At 37.3% G+C, this 18,524-nt stretch overlaps 1 protein-coding gene across 3 annotated transcripts; it reads right to left on the reverse strand.

The window, feature by feature from the left end:
* Positions 1 to 908: 908 nt before the first annotated feature.
* Positions 909 to 18,248, reverse strand: LOC135075754 (putative inorganic phosphate cotransporter). 3 transcript variants are annotated; one of them, XM_063970231.1, is made up of 12 exons: positions 18,174 to 18,248; positions 17,795 to 17,979; positions 17,393 to 17,589; positions 17,220 to 17,300; positions 16,884 to 17,127; positions 16,387 to 16,601; positions 14,473 to 14,634; positions 13,687 to 13,819; positions 13,180 to 13,293; positions 12,509 to 12,639; positions 12,126 to 12,224; positions 909 to 6,211 (listed from the first exon to the last, which is right to left on the reverse strand). In XM_063970231.1, the coding sequence occupies exons 2-12, from the start codon at positions 17,886 to 17,888 to the stop codon at positions 6,137 to 6,139; spliced, it is 1,545 nt and encodes a 514-aa protein (XP_063826301.1). In that variant the 5' UTR covers positions 17,889 to 17,979; positions 18,174 to 18,248; the 3' UTR covers positions 909 to 6,136. The 3 variants fall into 3 exon arrangements, with proteins under 3 accessions (XP_063826301.1, XP_063826299.1, XP_063826300.1); XM_063970229.1 differs by having other exon boundaries at positions 18,090 to 18,180; XM_063970230.1 differs by lacking the exon at positions 18,174 to 18,248 and having other exon boundaries at positions 17,795 to 18,083.
* Positions 18,249 to 18,524: the final 276 nt, after the last annotated feature.

The raw sequence follows: 18,524 nt of genomic DNA on the forward strand, positions 1-18,524 counted from the left end.
CCATGAAAGTTTAAAACACATTAAGCTGCCTCATGTTCTCCTGCAAATACAAGCTTGCAGCCACATGTTTTCCGATGCCTCGATTTGCAATTCAGGATTTTCGACCAACACCTAGTGTTTTAACAAACTGTACCCCTTATTTAAATTCTAATCAGTACAGAATGATGAGTGCGTGATTGCGACATCGGGGGAGCGAAGAATCGCACCTGCGTTTTTTTGTAGCGTCCACTTGAAAATCGAGGACTGTCATAATTATATGGCGAGCCACCTCGTTACATGATAAACGTTACCGTAGTGTACAAAAAACACTCTCCGGGGCGAAAACAAATATTAGTATTGACGCGGTCGTTCACACAGGCAATTATGCGCCGCGCCAACCGCCGATAGTGTAAAGATTGACGGCGCATTTCGTCTGCACCCTTATTTTGCCCGCAAGTAATAATTTTCTCGCCGAAACGAGCGAAGTTAGGAGCCGCAAAAAACTAACGCGTCGACGTCGACTTCACACGAACGTTTTAAAACGCCGGAAACGCTTGGATGCACGCACCGAAAATCATCAGAGCTAAATACTGTATCTACAGAAGATACAAAGTATACTTGTCGTGTTGCAGTATAATATCCCGACATGAATTCCAACGCAATGGGCTTGAGAACAAAAAAATACCTCAATTTATTTTTGCCACATTTTATCTCAACAAATCCTCTAATGGTTATGAAAAAAGACTCACTTGGCAAACAGTTCAGTTTTTGGAAAGTGCCACACACAAATTAGTGAATAAAAAATTGGATCTGAATATCCTGAACTCAGTTAAGTATACAAAGTCCGTTATTTGTGTAGTTACTTTCGAGTATCATCTGAAACCTACTAGTAAATTACTTTATACATAATAATAAATACAAAATAAGGGTATCCTGTATTAGCACTTCCAGCAATTTTTGACAAACAGATCAATGATTCTCAACAAAAAACGCTCAGCTTTTTCGTAATAATCTTTACAAAACACAGTAACATTACAAGAAATACGTAATACAAATAATCTCTTACCGACAAATTGCGTTGGCATTTGAGCAGAAAATACGCACGTGTATAAGCGGTCATTATTGAAGGTTACCCTTTTAAAATCACTCTGGTCCGACGCGTTTTAATAATTTGTTTATGTAAATTCAGAGAGCCGGGCTCCAAATAATACTCTTTATTTTGTAATATGAAATTTTTATTTCGCTACAAAAATATACATAACTTGGATTAAACACTGATTTATTTTAAACTATACTTATAGTTAATGTCAAATTACTTATAGCATTGTGTCATACCAATAATCACAGCAAAACAAACATAGCACAGCCACTTATGTGGGAATTTATTGTATTTTATTTTTAAAGTAATTATTGGATTTCATAGCTTTTAAATAAATTCAGAGATTCTACGAGTATAACGTATTACTGAATAACAAAATACGAGCAGTCACATACATTCGATTGTACATAACATTTCGACTTTACATTAAAATCGAATCGCACCTATAACATAAATGTAGAATAGAGTAAACACATCATATTCGATATCAAATAGAAGCTCCAAGTAAGAGACAAGGTATGGACATCTCAGGAATGCATCTTACTAATAAATGAAGGCAAGAAAACTACTCATGCGACTCTCGATTTTTTCATGTCATGTGATCGGTCTATTTAAAATCAAATAGGATGTGTACTCTGTATAATTTGATGTCTAACAGACAATACTTGTTAATACATGTATGTGACTTCCATTACACTTACATAATTCTTCCATGCATCTATTACAAATTAAAAATTAAGTATTCATATACGCGGATCAGAAAAACTCAAATCGCATTCACTGATAAGAATAACATCATAATAAAATATGTGATATTTAAAACAATTAATCACAAACGAATACTGCCTGATTATTAAAAATATGCAATTAAGTAAACAAATTAAAACGATGTTGGAATCATTAGTAAATTCTTAAGTGGTAGGTGTTTAAATAACCACCGAATATTTTTAAATTAGACTAACTATAATTATAATGGAAAGACATTGAGCTATAATAAAACGAAATCATGAAAATGATACAGTAAACAGTTTTATGGAATACATATACGGTATGTTCAATTTGCTATGTGATACGCCACGTGCACGGCGTTCGAAATATGTACAAAACCGGGGTACCCGGGCCTTTCAGCATTCTCATCTTAAAAAAGACTAGTATTATGTTATCTGTACCAAAAGTTTGTAATTATGGATTTTTGTTTCTCTTTCACGCAAAAACAACTGAACGGATTTTGATGAAACTTTACAGTTTACTTGTTTATACATCAAAATAACATATAGGCTATAATTTATAACGATCTGTGACAAACTGAGCTTCACACAGGCAAAGCCGTGGCAAAGGCTAGTACATAAATGTCACACGCCCCGCACACGCCACACGGCAATGTAAATGTACAGTCGACAGCACATCAGACTACGGATGTTTATTGCAAATTAGCACCAAATGCAACTGCATAAGATGCATAAGTTTTCCTCGATGTGCAGTCATCTGTAACCTTTATTGCTATAAGGCCTCGTTCCCAAGGGTACACAAAAAACGTTGAAGAAAAATTGCCACCAAGCAAATAATACTCGAGACGGCTTTACGGATGAACACATAAAGGAATAATTGACGAATTGCTATTTAAGATATTTTTGTAAAATTATAAAAATAAAGCGTGTCAAAGATATTGCAAAAAAGTTCGCACGAACGTGGGCTTACAATCGCAACAAAGATATTAAGGCCCGATTCGACCAAACTTTTATCCGAGAAGAACTCCTGGTATAACTGGCACATTGACAGTTTCAGTATGGGAAATATGTCAAAACTGACGATTTATTCTGAGATTAATATTTATTTACTCTTGTTTGGTTGAATCCACCCTAAGGAACTTTGCTAAAAATAAGATATCTTTAAAAACTACAGTCATGTGTATTACACACATTGCATTGATGAGTTGTCTCTACAACTACAGATTTAAGTATTCCGCTTTTAAAATTGTATGTTGTAAAAATTTAATAATAGATTTTACGTTTTAAAATCGTAGTAAGTTAAATTCATTTACGATACAGATTATTTATAAAACGCTTTTTTAATGTTTACAAATAGAGAGAACCTCTTTATTTCAGCAAAAGATTGTATTAGTGTGCATACAATTAAGGCACCAACGCACTAGGCAGCAACCATTGTAATTAACATACTTTTTTTAAATCTTTCGAAGCCAAGCTGCTTAGTGCGTAGGGGATCTTAAATTGTGTATTTAAAAGATGGAAATGGTGAATCTTTGGCCAATTTGGATAATTCAATAGCAATAAGAATACATGCAGGTATTTATTGTTGTTAAGCACCATAGATGTGACCTACTTAACACGAGTAAGTTCATTGCTTTTATTATAATTCGAACCTATAATATTACTAATTATTTGGATTACATTTATAAAAATATTAACTCCACATTTATCACATTGGGCTTTTAATATGTTTTCCTTTGTAATTTCTCTACTACACTTATTAAATTACTGTTAAATAATAGATTAATCGATAAATAATAATGTTATAGTTAACATTAAATGTACAAAAGTAGGTAAATGTATTTTACTAAAATATACATTTCATAACAATGGTACGCAATAGGTTAAGTAATTGATTTTAAAAGTAACGAATACTTTCTTATATTAACCCTTTATATGACAGTGGGAATATAGTTTCCGCCATATTTTTAACAGTATTCCCATGTCTTAAGGTTAAAAAAATAAAAATGTGGATAGAAAAGTTACTTGTATTTGCAACATTTTAACCAGTGTTTATAAGGAATATTGTGCGTGAAAATGAACGTTTAAAATCCATCCAACCAACGTTTAATAAAGTCTACAAGAAGTAGCATAATTTCGAGTTAGCTAATCGAACTATTACTCGATTTTGATCAATAGTTTACCCTTTGGCGACATTTAGGGCTATATTTCACCGGGATACCATGGCAGCGCAACCAGTCGCCGGCTACCAACAAAATGTATTCAGCGCTTTGCGCAACCAAACGGACACCAGGTGAGTAACTTTCTATAGAGCTGTATACATTTTGTTGGTAGCCGGCGACTGGTTGCGCCGCCATGGTGTCCCGGTGAAATATAGCCTTAACACTAGAGTACACGCGCGGACTACTATAGTAGACCAGGGTAACATTTTACGCTATAACTTTTTGAAAACTTGCGCCAGAGAGCTGGCATTCCAGGAAAGCCTCGTTTACTAAATTTGTCAGTAAGCCAGTAAAGCTTGGGTCGCTAGAGTCTGCGCACTTTTCTAAAATTGGCCGTCAAAACCACAGGTCTACACAAAAGCCCGAAATCACTCGACAAAAAAATTATGAAAGACTTGTAACAAATGGATTTACACCGTGTACCAGGCAGTAGAAAGTCATGAATACTATGACAGATAAAAAACTAATCATATTTTTTCAGTCAAATTGTTTTTGTTAACATTGGTCTCAGAGTGCAATTTTGGTCCAAAAAATTTACAACTTTTAAATCTGTTTATAATGTTTGATCCCAAATAGTTATATAAAGAAACTTTGATTATAAAATAACTATAATAAACACTTTTATCATTCACATAGTAATTCTATTCATAATTTGATTATAAACTGATTTACAGTGATTTTAAATTGGCTTACCAGAGTAGGCCGCGCGTGTATTCAAAAAGGGGCGCGTGTACTGCAGTGTTAAAAATAAAGGGATAGTCTCTTAACACGAAATTACGCTCAAAGTTTTTTTCAAACGAAACACAGATTCGTTTCTTTATTTTCAGTAGTTAGACCAATCAAAAAACAGAATCTTTACTTGAGATTGAATCAAGTTTTGAGCGTTGATATATACTTCAATCAAGTGGCCCCGGATGAGAAAACATTGAAACGATTGGATCAATCTAAAAAGTTCGTAATGTAAAATGAAGGAATGTTTTATTAACATACAATTTTATAAATATTGAAGTAACTTTTTCCAGGGGTCTATTGGCTATGCAGAACTTACAAGTCTTTTTCGTACAGTTCTTATACAAATACTTTAAGTTTGCTAACAGTCTATCTATACCATAGCGACTGCGGCATTTCGTTTCCAAAACACCCAAATATCGGATATCGCTTAATTAAGAGGACTAAATCATACATGATTTGTATGTTACTGGATAATATTAATTAAAATAAAAAAAATAGGTCCGCACACTTTATCAGATAGAACGGATTTTATGTTCTACCAAAACACAAACTATGTGTATAAAAATATTATCAATATCTGACAAGTTTGAATTTTAGAGATCAGTTGATTAAAAACTTTTTCAGTGAAGTAGGATACCTATTTTTAGGCTTCTTTAATGGCTTTGTTTGCTTACAGCCTTTTTAGCTTCGCTTCAAATTAGATGTTTTATTGAGAATATCAAAGCGACCAATCGTAATAGACCCCGCCCGCGGGCGCTACACGTTACACGTCCTCACAGGTAAATGTACAATGAGTGTTTCATACGATGCATCAACAAGGAACATTTCCGCACATTGAACGCTACCACGACTCTACACACGAATGTCAGTTACATCGCGTGCTGCTTGTTAAATCTACGCGTCGCGTACTTTTTACGCTGCACGCGTACATCTTATTACACTTACATCAAAAAGTAACATGCATTTACGTTACAGAATTAATGTTTTGTACGCGATGTTTAGCGCATATTGCACGCTACACTGGAATTTGACATACGTACGTTTAGATACACATAAGTGTACCATACGCTGCACGCTACATGTAAGTGTCGCGTACGTAGCACGCTGCACTGGAATTTTATAAATGTAAATACGTTTTAGCAATAAAAACTATGCACGCTACACGTAAGTGTCGTACGTTCCACGTTTATGCTGCACTGGAATTTCATATACGTACGTTAAGTTGGAACGATGCGACACGTAAGTTCCGCGTTACACGCAAGCGTCGCGTACGTTGCACGCTACACGTAAGTGTCGCGTACGTTGCACGCAAGCACAGCGTGTCGCTATACGCTACAGGTGCGCGTAGCGGGGGCCGCGGGCGGCGGGCGCGAGCCCTAGGACTCCGGGAACAGGATGCTCTCCACAGGGGCAGACGCAGTCATGTCGTCGTTGTCTGGTCGCGACCAATCCTGAAACAAATAGGTATAGTATAGTATTTGCAACAATATTTCTGTTAGATCTTTAAGGGTAGGTATACATCAACATAAATCTATATATATAAAAGAAAGTCGTGTTAGTTACTCCACTTATAACTCAAGAACGGCTGAACCGATTTAGCTGAAAATTGTCAGGGAGGTAGTTTAGAGCCAGGAGAAGGACATAGGATACTTTTTATCCCGTTATTGATTGCCATTAAGGCGGAACAAAGTTCGCCGGGTCAGCTAGTTTTATATAATAAAAAAAGAAGTTAAATGGAAAGACTCTTCTTTTCTCAAGCGAAACCAAGTATCTAGGGGTAACTTTTGACCAAAAGCTTACTTGGAATTCTCACCTAAACAACATCATCCAAAAAGCCAAAATGGCTCTGTGGAGTTGTTGTCGAATGGCAGGGTCAAGATGGGGACTAAAACCCGCAATCGCCCTATGGCTGTACACAGCGGTCGTGAGACCGATAATAACCTATGCCTCTGCCGTCTGGTGCAGCAAAGTCAACCAAGTGACAACAATACAGAAACTGAGCAGCCTACAACGGCTAGCCTGCATCACAGCAACTGGAGCACTATCAACGACACCAGGGGCTGCATTAAATGCTCTGCTGGATCTTATACCACTGCATATGCATGTGCAAAAAGAAGCCAAGCAGAGCACATATAGAATCTGCACCCGCACGAAAGTCAGATGGGCTTCTCTAGTAGGGAATTTAGTGCAATGATTTGTATGGAGACCCCTCCACTTTGGTATAGAAGGCTCATTTTTGCACCAGTTGTTCTTTGGGTGCTCCTGAGTAGATTTCCGTCGGTAGACATCGGGAGCCCCCCCTGTGGTAGCAGGGGGAGGGGGGGCAAGTTTCCTTCTGCCGCGCTTCACTTTAAGGCCCATATCTTCAAAACTATAGGTATTAGGGCAAGTGTGGTGTCATTTTCGGATAATTAAAGGATGGCGAATTCATTTCTAGAACAAACTTTTTGCCTTTTCATACAAAAAAATAGAAATATTGAGAAAAATTCACAAAAACCGAAAAGTATTTTTTTAAATAAACGTCGTTTACTTTTAAACTATTGGAGATAACCTAATAAAAAAAATATGTACTGAAAGCCACATTTACCAGGATTATAAATATATACCATTGTATGGTACTTTTTTCGAAAAAAGTAGGTGAAAAAAATTTTTCTTCAGGACACAGCGGGCGAATTTTACTGCGCGTCGGAAAAAAATATTTATATTATCCATGAATTCATACTATTTGGTTCATAAGCAAGTAAGGATTATTATTTTAGAATTTATTTAGAGTTCCTGGCACATCAAGCTAACATGATTTGTATTTTTTCTTCAATTAATTTTGAACTCTATGTGTAAGAAATAAGGTTGAAAATAGCTTAAATACATTTTAATATTGAAAATATCATAAGAAGAAAGCACTAAATGAAGAACTTGAATTTGTCTAAACGTCTAATGATTATTATTATTTTAATTAACACTTATTTCTACATACTATTGTACCAGTGATTTAACGGAAAGGAAAGTGTGAGGAAAGTGGGGATTGATAATCATAGTACGGGAGATTATTTTTAGCACAAAGGCTTCGGCTGTGACCATTATAGTTGTTTGTTCAGACAGCACCAGCTTCTGCACTATTTCTTGCACTTACATCTCACCATTTTCAGGCAAGCTTCGGCAGCTACGGGCAAATCGGTCCATGTAGGTTCCATGTTGCTATCGACTCTGGTCCACCCCCAACCAGTCGGGTAAAGGGAAGACTGAGTCGGTTGCTTGCAACTGACCCTATACGCGGACCCCTTGATATACTGCCAGTAACCAATGCTGATACAAAGCTGCCTGGGTTATCTTATGTAGGGCCACACCTAAGCGTACTGCGTAGTCCACAGCGAGCCATTAGGATCTTCATTCTTTTATTCCCTATCATCCAAAAAATCCTATCCAATAGTTAGGTGAATCAAGCGTCTGAGTGAAAGCCAGCTAATAGTATTCTGATGCCGGATATGCTGACCCAAGCAGACACATCCTTACAGTATTAAGTGTTTCATGGACCCTACATGTATTCCAAATGCTCGAGAGCTTCTGTTGTTAGGCCCATTTTGTGGGACATGTGGTTTGTTCCCCAGTTTGCGTACCTGTAATTGCTTGGGCTTACCTTTGATGAGTTTTCTCCATGACAGGGTCATTTAGTTCCTCTTTAGGAATGATTTGGAGAGGCTTATTATCGCGTTGGAGCTTTCCCATTCAGCCCTGTGCTTCTTGGATATGGCCATTATTATGGCCATGAGGTATGCTTTTAGATAAAGATACTATCAGTTCTGACACAATAGGTATCGTCTCTGACCCTTGTCTCGCTAGATTGTCGGCTCTCTCATTGCATTCGATCCTTGTATGTCCAAGTATCCCACATCAGGTACACTTTGTCATGCCTTCCGAGTTTGTTCATCTTTAAGATTGCATCTAGAATAATTCTAGACTCAACCTTCACTGAGGCGATGACTTTGTTTGAGTGCTGCCTGGCTGTGGCTCAGGATGTAAATATTGCGTTTTTTACACCCCTGTTTTTAGTGCACACATAGGTAATTATAGCGTAGAATTCAGCTTGAAATACTGTAGCAAACCTCCTTAAACGTTCACTGTGTTCGTGTTTACAGTAGACGCCCGCTCCCGTTCCCAAGACCATCTTGGCTTGGAGTTGTCCGTAAACCAGATTAGGCTGCTCTGTTGGGATTTTGGTCCCCTTTTCTAGTCGTCCCTTGTTCAAGATCTATCCACTTATTAGCTCAATCCACTGTTATTTTTTCTCACTTATTATATTAATCCACTGGCATTGTTTTATATCAAGTACCTCCTACTATTACTACATGCTTGACTATGAACGAGTGCTGTAAGTGCCCACAAACCTAGGCAGTTTTGTATCAGAATCGGCTACAGGCAGTATATCAAGGGCAGTAATTATGTCCTTATGATTTTTTCAAGTTATTTAAAATTTAGTAGGTATATCAAGGGGTTCGCGTATCAGGGTCAGTTGCAAGCAACCGACTCAGTCTTCCCTTTACCCGACTGGTTGGGGGTGGACCAGAGTCGATAGCAACATGGAACCTACATGGACCGATTTGCCCGTAGCTGCCGAAGCTTGCCTGAAAATGGTGAGATGTAAGTGCAAGAAGTAGTGCAGAAGCTGGTGCTGTCTGAACAAACAACTATAATGGTCACAGCCGAAGCCTTTGTGCTAAAAATAATCTCCCGTACTATGATTATCAATCCCCACTTTCCTCACACTTTCCTTTCCGTTAAATCACTGGTACAATAGTATGTAGAAATAAGTGTTAATTAAAATAATAATAATCATTAGACGTTTAGACAAATTCAAGTTCTTCATTTAGTGCTTTCTTCTTATGATATTTTCAATATTAAAATGTATTTAAGCTATTTTCAACCTTATGTCTTACACATAGAGTTCAAAATTAATTGAAGAAAAAATACAAATCATGTTAGCTTGATGTGCCAGGAACTCTAAATAAATTCTAAAATAATAATTCTTACTTGCTTATGAACCAAATAGTATGAATTCATGGATAATATAAATATTTTTTTCCGACGCGCAGTAAAATTCGCCCGCTGTGTCCTGAAGAAAAAATTTTTTTCACCTACTTTTTTCGAAAAAAGTACCATACAATGGTATATATTTATAATCCTGGTAAATGTAGCTTTCAGTACATATTTTTTTTATTAGATTATCTCCAATAGTTTAAAAGTAAACGACGTTTATTTAAAATAATACTTTTCGGTTTTTGTGAATTTTTCTCAATATTTCTATTTTTTTGTATGAAAAGGCAAAAAGTTTGTTCTAGAAATGAATTCGCCATCCTTTAATTATCCGAAAATGACACCACACTTGCCCTAATACCTATAGTTTTGAAGATATGGGCCTTAAAGTGAAGCGCGGCAGAAGGAAACTTGCCCCCCCTCCCCCTGCTACCACAGGGGGGGCTCCCGATGTCTACCGACGGAAATCTACTCAGGAGCACCCAAAGAACAACTGGTGCAAAAATGAGCCTTCTATACCAAAGTGGAGGGGTTCTTGCACTAAATTCCCTACTACTCAAAATCTGATAAGACTCAAGGAATCAGTACTTGAAAACAAACTTCTGTGCATGCCTAGTGACGACATGCATACGGAATGTAACTTCACCAAACTATATTCCGTAAACATACCTCCTAGAGACAAATGGCTAGAAGGCCAAATGTCATTTAAGGAAGGTAGTCATGTCTGGTACATGGACGGATCCAAAAAGGAAAATAATGTAGGTTGCGGGATCTACGGAGAGAGGCCTAAGCTCAAAGTTAGCCTAAACATGGGGACTGAAGCCTCAATCTTCCAAGCCGAGGTCTTTGCCATAAACAAATGTGCAGAGATAAACTTGAAAAGGAAGCTCCAGGATCAACACATCTACATCAACTCAGACAGCCAAGCAGCACTGCTGGCCTTAAAATCCTTCGAATACACGTCAAAATTGGTGCAAACATGCACTGAGACACTGAATGCACTGGGAAATACCAACAAAGTAACACTTACATGGGTACCAGGACATTCGAATATAGAAGGAAACGAAGTAGCAGATGAACTCGCCAGAGATGGAGCCGATAACCCTCAAATCGGCGTAGAACCGTTCTGTGGCATCACCAAACAACGAGCCACCACGCTAACCGCCCTCTGCAAACAAGAGGCTATTGAGTGGTGGAAGTCTACATCGGGACAAAAACACTCAAAAGCACTCATTCAGGGATATAGCAACAAAGTAACTAAGGAACTGCTAAAGTTCAAAAGATACAAAGCCTGTGCAGTGACTAGAATACTGACCGGCCACTGCAAACTAAACAAACATAAATCGAACATGAACATGACCGAGGAAACTCTGTGCAGATTCTGCCATACAGAAGAAGAAACGGCCATGCATGTTCTTTGCTCATGCTTCCCGCTTATGAGCAAAAGAAGTATCCATCTCGGGCGACACATCATGCACCCGGATGAGATAGCAGATATCACGCTCCAAAGAATCTGGAAATTTATAGACTCAACGGGACTAAGCAGTGAACTCTAAAGACAAGGGCTGCCACAATAGATCAAACCTGGTCGAGTTGGCGCAAATAAAGGCCCAAAAACCAATAATAATAATAATACATCAACATTGATGAAACAAACGCTGGCCGTAACAGCGTATGAAAATTTTGACGGGTTCATCCAGTATCTGAGTAGCTCAGATGAAGGAGCAGTCGCCCGGCAAGCGAAAAGTCGTGGGTTCAATTCCCTTGGGCAGTACGGTTTTTTTAAGTTATTTATAATTTTCAAATTAGTATAGTATTTTCGTTTCTTTCAAGAGGAAGACCTCAAGCCATCTGGATGACGAATGTCCAAAAGGTCATGATAGTATTGGGACTCCACGAACTAGACGTTCAAGATAGAATCAAATGGCGGCGCATGATTGGGAAAGCCCCCTTAACGAGATAAGGTGAGGCAGAAGAAGAAGATTGTTTTTTCGTGTTTATGTTCTAGTTGATAAAGTTAACACTCTTGAAACAGGGGCTCTGTTGGTTAGGATTCCTTTCAGGTGGTTTACACTAAATAGGGTCACATTGTGGGATCAAATTTTTGGTTACGAAATTACTGGTTTTATTAGTACGTGAATAGATCTGATGTTCGAAAAGAAATACGATTCCACAATGATCAGCCGTGCGCTGGCTGCTTCCAGGCGCTACCGGCGACCTATAACTAACTTTTATCTACCACGTCTAACCCCCGGTTGTATGAGCATTTCATATTTAGTTCACACTTAATCAAAAACCGGGCGATGGAATACAAGTTAATATTAAGTGAATATTTACCTGTTCTTCTGTGCTTGCAAAGAATAAGTAGAACAAATTGGCTCCTAAATCGATGGCCGCGGCCAAGTAGAACACCACACGCCATTGTCCAAGTGTTTGCTGAAACAAATTGACATTGTTATATTATACTGAGTATACGACCTTTTGTCGCGCCATTTTATCGATTTTACGCGATAAGACAATGCATTTGTCGTCGATAAGATTTTATCACGGTGCCTATCGGCCTACACGGCTTCCATTCGCATTATTCCTGTTTTTAGTTATAAATGCGTTGAATAGAGCTCTCTGATTGGTTCGTGTGTCACCCTGTGCGTCCACGCGCACTGTGCGACCTCATAGTAATGTTTGTGAATACGGGCGTTATTCGTGGTCATGGTACAGACCTGGTCCTTGCCAATGATGCGTCCGATGGCGTAGGGCGCCATGAACCCGCAGAAGTTGCTGGCCGCGTTCGTGATCCCATACATGGTGCCGGCAAACTGCGGCGACAGGTCGATGTGGTTCATCTGGTTGCCTGCGGATTAATATTCAATAAATACACAGCGCCATCTTTTCTAGCGGTTAACCATAAAGTTAATATATCTAGCGGAATAGACCAACAAAGAACTGAGCGAGCGAGATGTCACTAGCAGCAACACTGTGTGATAAAACGGTTCTGTTTGACGTGATACTGTCGCCGTCACATCAAACAGAACCGTTTTTTGCAACTATTTGACAGTTCAGAAACACGCAGTGGCACGCTGAAAATTTGAACACTGATATATTTTCAGATTTTACGTGAGTGAAATTGTGGATGTTTGTGAGAAATAGTGCTTCAGAAACGTGGTGACTGGTTCAGTGATAGATTTATTGTACAAAACAGTGAAATAATCCTGACACTGACACACAAAAACGGGACTATTCCCATCTCTGGTTCGCACACATCTACAGCTTGATCGCCATAAAAACCCAACCAGTACAGGTCAAGTTTGTCCCGAGAGAAAGTTAAACTGTCATTGGACCCGCAACGAAATTAATCAGAAGAACATATAAGAAAATATGGCCTATTTCTTACCGGCATACACGGCGCCACCAAACGCAGAAGTGATGCTTAGCAACAGCATGACAGCCATACGGTCGCAGCCTGCCCACGCGATGCCCAGTAACCCGAAAGCTGGGATGAAGGCGGCTGCAAAAGTTGATATTATTAGAATTATGACGTCATTGATACGTTTAAATTTATAAAAGTAAATACATACAATTTATAAATGTAGCTATGAGACTAACATATCGTTGTAAGAACTCTTTTTTTGTTATTGACATGTTATTATTATTGATACAATTGTGCTAAGGTTAAATACCAATAAAAATGCCTCAAGTACTGATAATTTTATTATCAGCTAATAATAGTTATAGTACTACACTTTTGTTTACACGACAGTAATTATCCAATAATAACTCGATAAACAATACCAACAGTTGGTATTTTTGATCAAACAATAATACCTAACCATTAGTGATTGACTTAAAAGAAAAAAATGATTTTTTTTATTAAAATAACAAATAAACAGTATCTTCTCACCAACAGTGTTCCAGAGTTTCATGCTGGTCAACCTCGACAGCCATCCTTTGACAAGTATCCAATCGGCGAATATACTAATTAAAATTCCCGCAATCCATGACGTAAGGTAAGGGATAGCTGATAATCGGGCGTTCTGAAAATTTTACCAATAAATAAATTATAAATTTATTGTGTGTTACAAGGGAAGAGACAGGCTTCTTTACAAAATTAGAAAGCGACAATAACCCAGTGGTGTCGGTGTCGGGTCGGATCCGAGGAACGCGGGTTCGATCTTCGCTGTGGTGTGTGAACCCACTCGTAACAAACATTTAGCTTACCACGAGTGGTTAACGGGACTATAAGTAATTTTCTTTAAAAAAGCTGTAAACCTCGTAAGATCTATGGTACTTACGAGTAAAGTATGGAATCATCCCCTTGTGTTTTGTTCCGAGCCATCATAAGAACTGAATGCCTATCAATGTATCTATGGTATTAATTTAAAGTATATAATATTACCTTTAAAATGGTACCATTTTTATTTATCTTCTATTAGTCATTTAGTTCTTACATCATTCATAACAAATAGGGTGATTCCATACTTTTGCTCGCGAGTGTATATAACCACCACCCATAATTACAAACTACTAAGAATAAGCTAAGTTTCAGAGTCCTATGCCAATGTACTGCAATGAACCCCTGTCTGGTAGATTAATATCTGTTTAAACGTTAAACAAACCCAATTTGGCAAATAATGGCTGACCTGTGTCATGTCTTATCAGAAGGAACTGCACATGAATGGAAACTTACAGAAACGATATCGTAATGCAGAATATTGTTCATGTATGTGGGCAACTCTATCAACTGCGTGTAGAACAGCCATGACTGGCCACACTGCGCGATGAGAATGGCCCAAAGCGGTACGCAAGTCAAGAATTTACACCATGGTATAGACATAGACGGCTTGTCCTCCTGGAAAGAAATTAGATGATATGAGAATATTAGTTTCAACCTTTTTCTTTTATATTATGTATTAAAGCTTATCACGAATACGCAGGAACTCTAGGTTCACATAGCGATAGCACTAGGTCGCATCTATCAATACCTTTGATGAGAAAATATACTATCAGAAGATCAAACGACTATTTAAGGAGGAATTTGCAACTTGTGAATCGGCAAACGCGATTTCGCGCAACATTATATTGTTACCTAATTCCACAAAGAAACGTATTTGATTTGATTGTGCGACGCATTTTCATGACTCGAAAATGTATATGTTACGGTCAAAGTGATAAATGTGAAAATTATGAATAATCGCCGGTTATTATGAATAATTACCGCATGATTTGGTAAATGTGATTAATATGAGATCATTTATGTGTGTATAAAACTAAATAGGCGGCTTAGGGGTGGCCCAAGGGCCACCCCTGCCGCACCTTAACCTATTTTTCACTTTAAATCAAAACAATATGTTATGGGCTTTATGGCAAAGTAATGTTACGCAAGAAACAGTCCAAAGTCATTATGCCAAATTATATTAATATGTGATATCAAAATATTCAAAATGTGTGGCTGTACACAAGCACTATACATGAGCCATTGTTATTTTATGGTATTTCATAGTACTAAGGTTACATTATTAAATAATCACTGATAAATGTAATTCATTTATTACTTTTACCTCAACTGTCGGTAATTATTCATAATAACCGGCGATTATTCATAATTTTCAATTTATCACATTAACCGTAACATATACATACTTATACTTAGTTATTGCTAACTCTAAAGGCCTATTCAGACCTAAGGGGTATTCGCTACCGTCTGCGGCAGAGAAAACCCAATGGGTATGCGGTAATAATACTGTTCAGACCTAAGCGGTATTCGCTAGTTTCGCTACCGTCTACCTATGTACCTCTACCCACAGCGGCAGCGAATATCGCTCAGGTTTGAATAGGCCTTTACTCCATTCATGGAACTATTGAGTGATATGCGATTTATGCGCTCATCATTGTTCAATTAAGCACAATATATTTTTACTATTACAATAAGATATCGCGCTGAGTCACGCGACGGAAGACTAACATACATGCAATCAGCAATTCTATGCCGATTAATTTGCGCGCCTATTTAGGAGTGTACCGACTATGTACCTCAGTTGCGCTTATTATGTAAACAGCTGTGAGGTCAGAGTGGCATGATTCACATCTGCGGCCCACATTACAACAGATAAGAATACGTCATGCTATTTGCAAATAACTTGTCGAAAATAGTGAATACAACAAAGTGTTTAATGCATAAGATTTGTATTATTCATCACATTAGCATACTGCCAATTGTTTAACTTAAAAACTTGTGAATTTCGCAACTTCATTTCTGATAAGATCCATCATCATAATAATATAATAGTGTTTTTATTATATTCTGTAGTAGATAAGATTATTCCTGATTTCCTTTTCGGTATTTTGGTATTCTGTTTATAGATAATGTACAGCATTATCTTAGTTAAATAGCCAAATGTTGGGCTTTTGTTTCCTACATAGCAACACTGGCAGTTGCAGGTTTGAATCTCAAAGGGAGCATAATATGAATGTAATGGCTAGTTAATTAATGTAGATGTTGGAAAAAAATCTCCAATATTTATTTCATACTTTAAATTTTTCATTATGTTTTTATTATGTTGTTCTGTTATGCATCTTTTAAAATAAAATCAAATTTTAATACCTGAGGTCCAATAGTAGCTGTGATATATTCGATTTCTTTGGGACATATCCTGGGGTGCGTCTGTGGCGAATCATAGACCAAAAACATCCAAGCTATGAACCAAATGACACCAAGGCAGCCAAACAGGTAGAAACACAGAGGCCACCCATGAGCAAAGTCCAGGGTACATAGCCACCCTGATATGGGTAATGATATTACTGTGCCTATGTTTGAACCTAAAAAGAAGTATTGATTATAAAATCAATGTGTAATAGCCAGAATAAAAAAGAAACTAAGTTTTAGAGCCTTACGCCCGTTTTTACCATCAATCCCTAATTCTTAAGTGACCCCTATGGTAACACATAACTATCTAAGGAATTTTGTTTTCATAGGGGTCACTTAAAAATTAGGGATTGATGATGAAAACGGGCATTCGCCTTACAGCCATAGCTTATCTGTAAAGCTTGATAAGGGAGATAGGTAAATAAGATAAGGTCTATTAGATACTGAGAACTTACCAGCATATACATAAGCAGCAAACTTTGACCTCTCCAATGGGGGTATCCACCGTGCTAGCATGGCGTGCATGGCGGGGTATGTCACCCCCTCCCCAAGCCCCTCTAGCACCCGCACGACAATAAACAATTTGAAGTCTACAAACGCTGCAACTGGACTAAGAATGGTGAAAATAGCTGTAAGTAATACACCAACTCCATACACAAGCTTTCCTCCAAATATTTCCGCAATTCTTCCTCCTGGAATCTGAAAAAGGGTGGAAAAAGAAGTATTTAGTAATTTGTCAGTAGTTTTTTACTGAATCGGAATTATAAGTTACAGAAAAAATGTATAGGTACCTGAGTAAGAACATATCCAAAGAAAAATGAACTTAAAATGAGGCTTTGTTGTTCAGTTGTCCAATCAAAGTCACCAGTTTTCTGTGAATTAAATTTTAAAACATTTAATTACATTTATAACAATGAAGGAAATGAATTAGTAGTAATTTAAAAATGTAAATAATTGATCTTACAGCTGGAACAGAGCTGTTGCTAGGAGTAGTGGCCGGGCAGACGTCTAATGTCTCGTTTGATGGAACTTCCGTGGAGTTGATCATGGCAACTATGGCGACAGATAGGTTCACCCGCATTGCATACACATTGGCGAAACCAAGGAAGCCCATAATACCCAGCACAGTTCGACTTTTGATCCATCCTGTGGTTTCCTCAACTGAAACAACACTGAATTTTGTAATCAAAAATAAAAAAATAAGAGCATACTCATTGTAGTTTGAATTATCTAACTAAATAATGTTTGTGTGTAATACATAGTTATCGAATTCTTTTATTATATAAAGAAAAGTACGCTTTCATAGTTTCATCCTTGAAAATACTTATTCTTTGTAATATATTTGTCAAGACATAACCAAACCAACCTGGTCCATTATCTATGAGATTTCGGTGACTGCTGGTCACATCATTCTCAATATCGGAATTAATAATAGGACTTTCTTCCGCAGGCGACGACATGGTTTAAAACACAAAAAACATTCCTTCCTTGTTCCACTTACAACTCGAAATACAGTTACCAAGTCAAAGGTAAGAAGTACTTCAGGAATATCTGAAAATTAAGATTATTGCGATAGTAGCACTAAATTGATTAATGATCTCTTCGATCAATTGAGTGAGTCATGCACACAAGCTCTTTTTGAAATTGTTAAATAAATTTACAGTAAACAAAGAACTCCGTCCTTCTCCATCTAGCTATGTTCCATTGAGGCAAATGGTTTGCAGATTCTCTTAAATATTTCTTACGATTTAGGACACCTTTGTTGTTACAAATAAAATATCGTCGAATAGTAGCCGAGACAAAAACAAGACATATTTTTTAAATAGGAACACAGCTACGTCAAAAATTCTGTCAAAATGGCATAAATGTCAAACCCGCCTTGCAGCAAAGAAATAAGTTACTATTCAGCCTATTTTTTTTCTTTAGATTCAAAAGTTAAACCTAAATATTTATTGAGCCAATAAATTGACCATACCATTTTTTACGTTGATTTCACATCTCCGCTGAATTTTCAATGTTAAATTCACAGAGTACATTTATGATTTATACCTACGATTTGTTCTAAAAAGTTAGTGATTTTATTTAGCCTAGCGCGG

Source organism: Ostrinia nubilalis, chromosome 10 (genome assembly GCF_963855985.1).
Source record: "Ostrinia nubilalis chromosome 10, ilOstNubi1.1, whole genome shotgun sequence".
Lineage (NCBI taxonomy): Eukaryota > Metazoa > Arthropoda > Insecta > Lepidoptera > Crambidae > Ostrinia > Ostrinia nubilalis.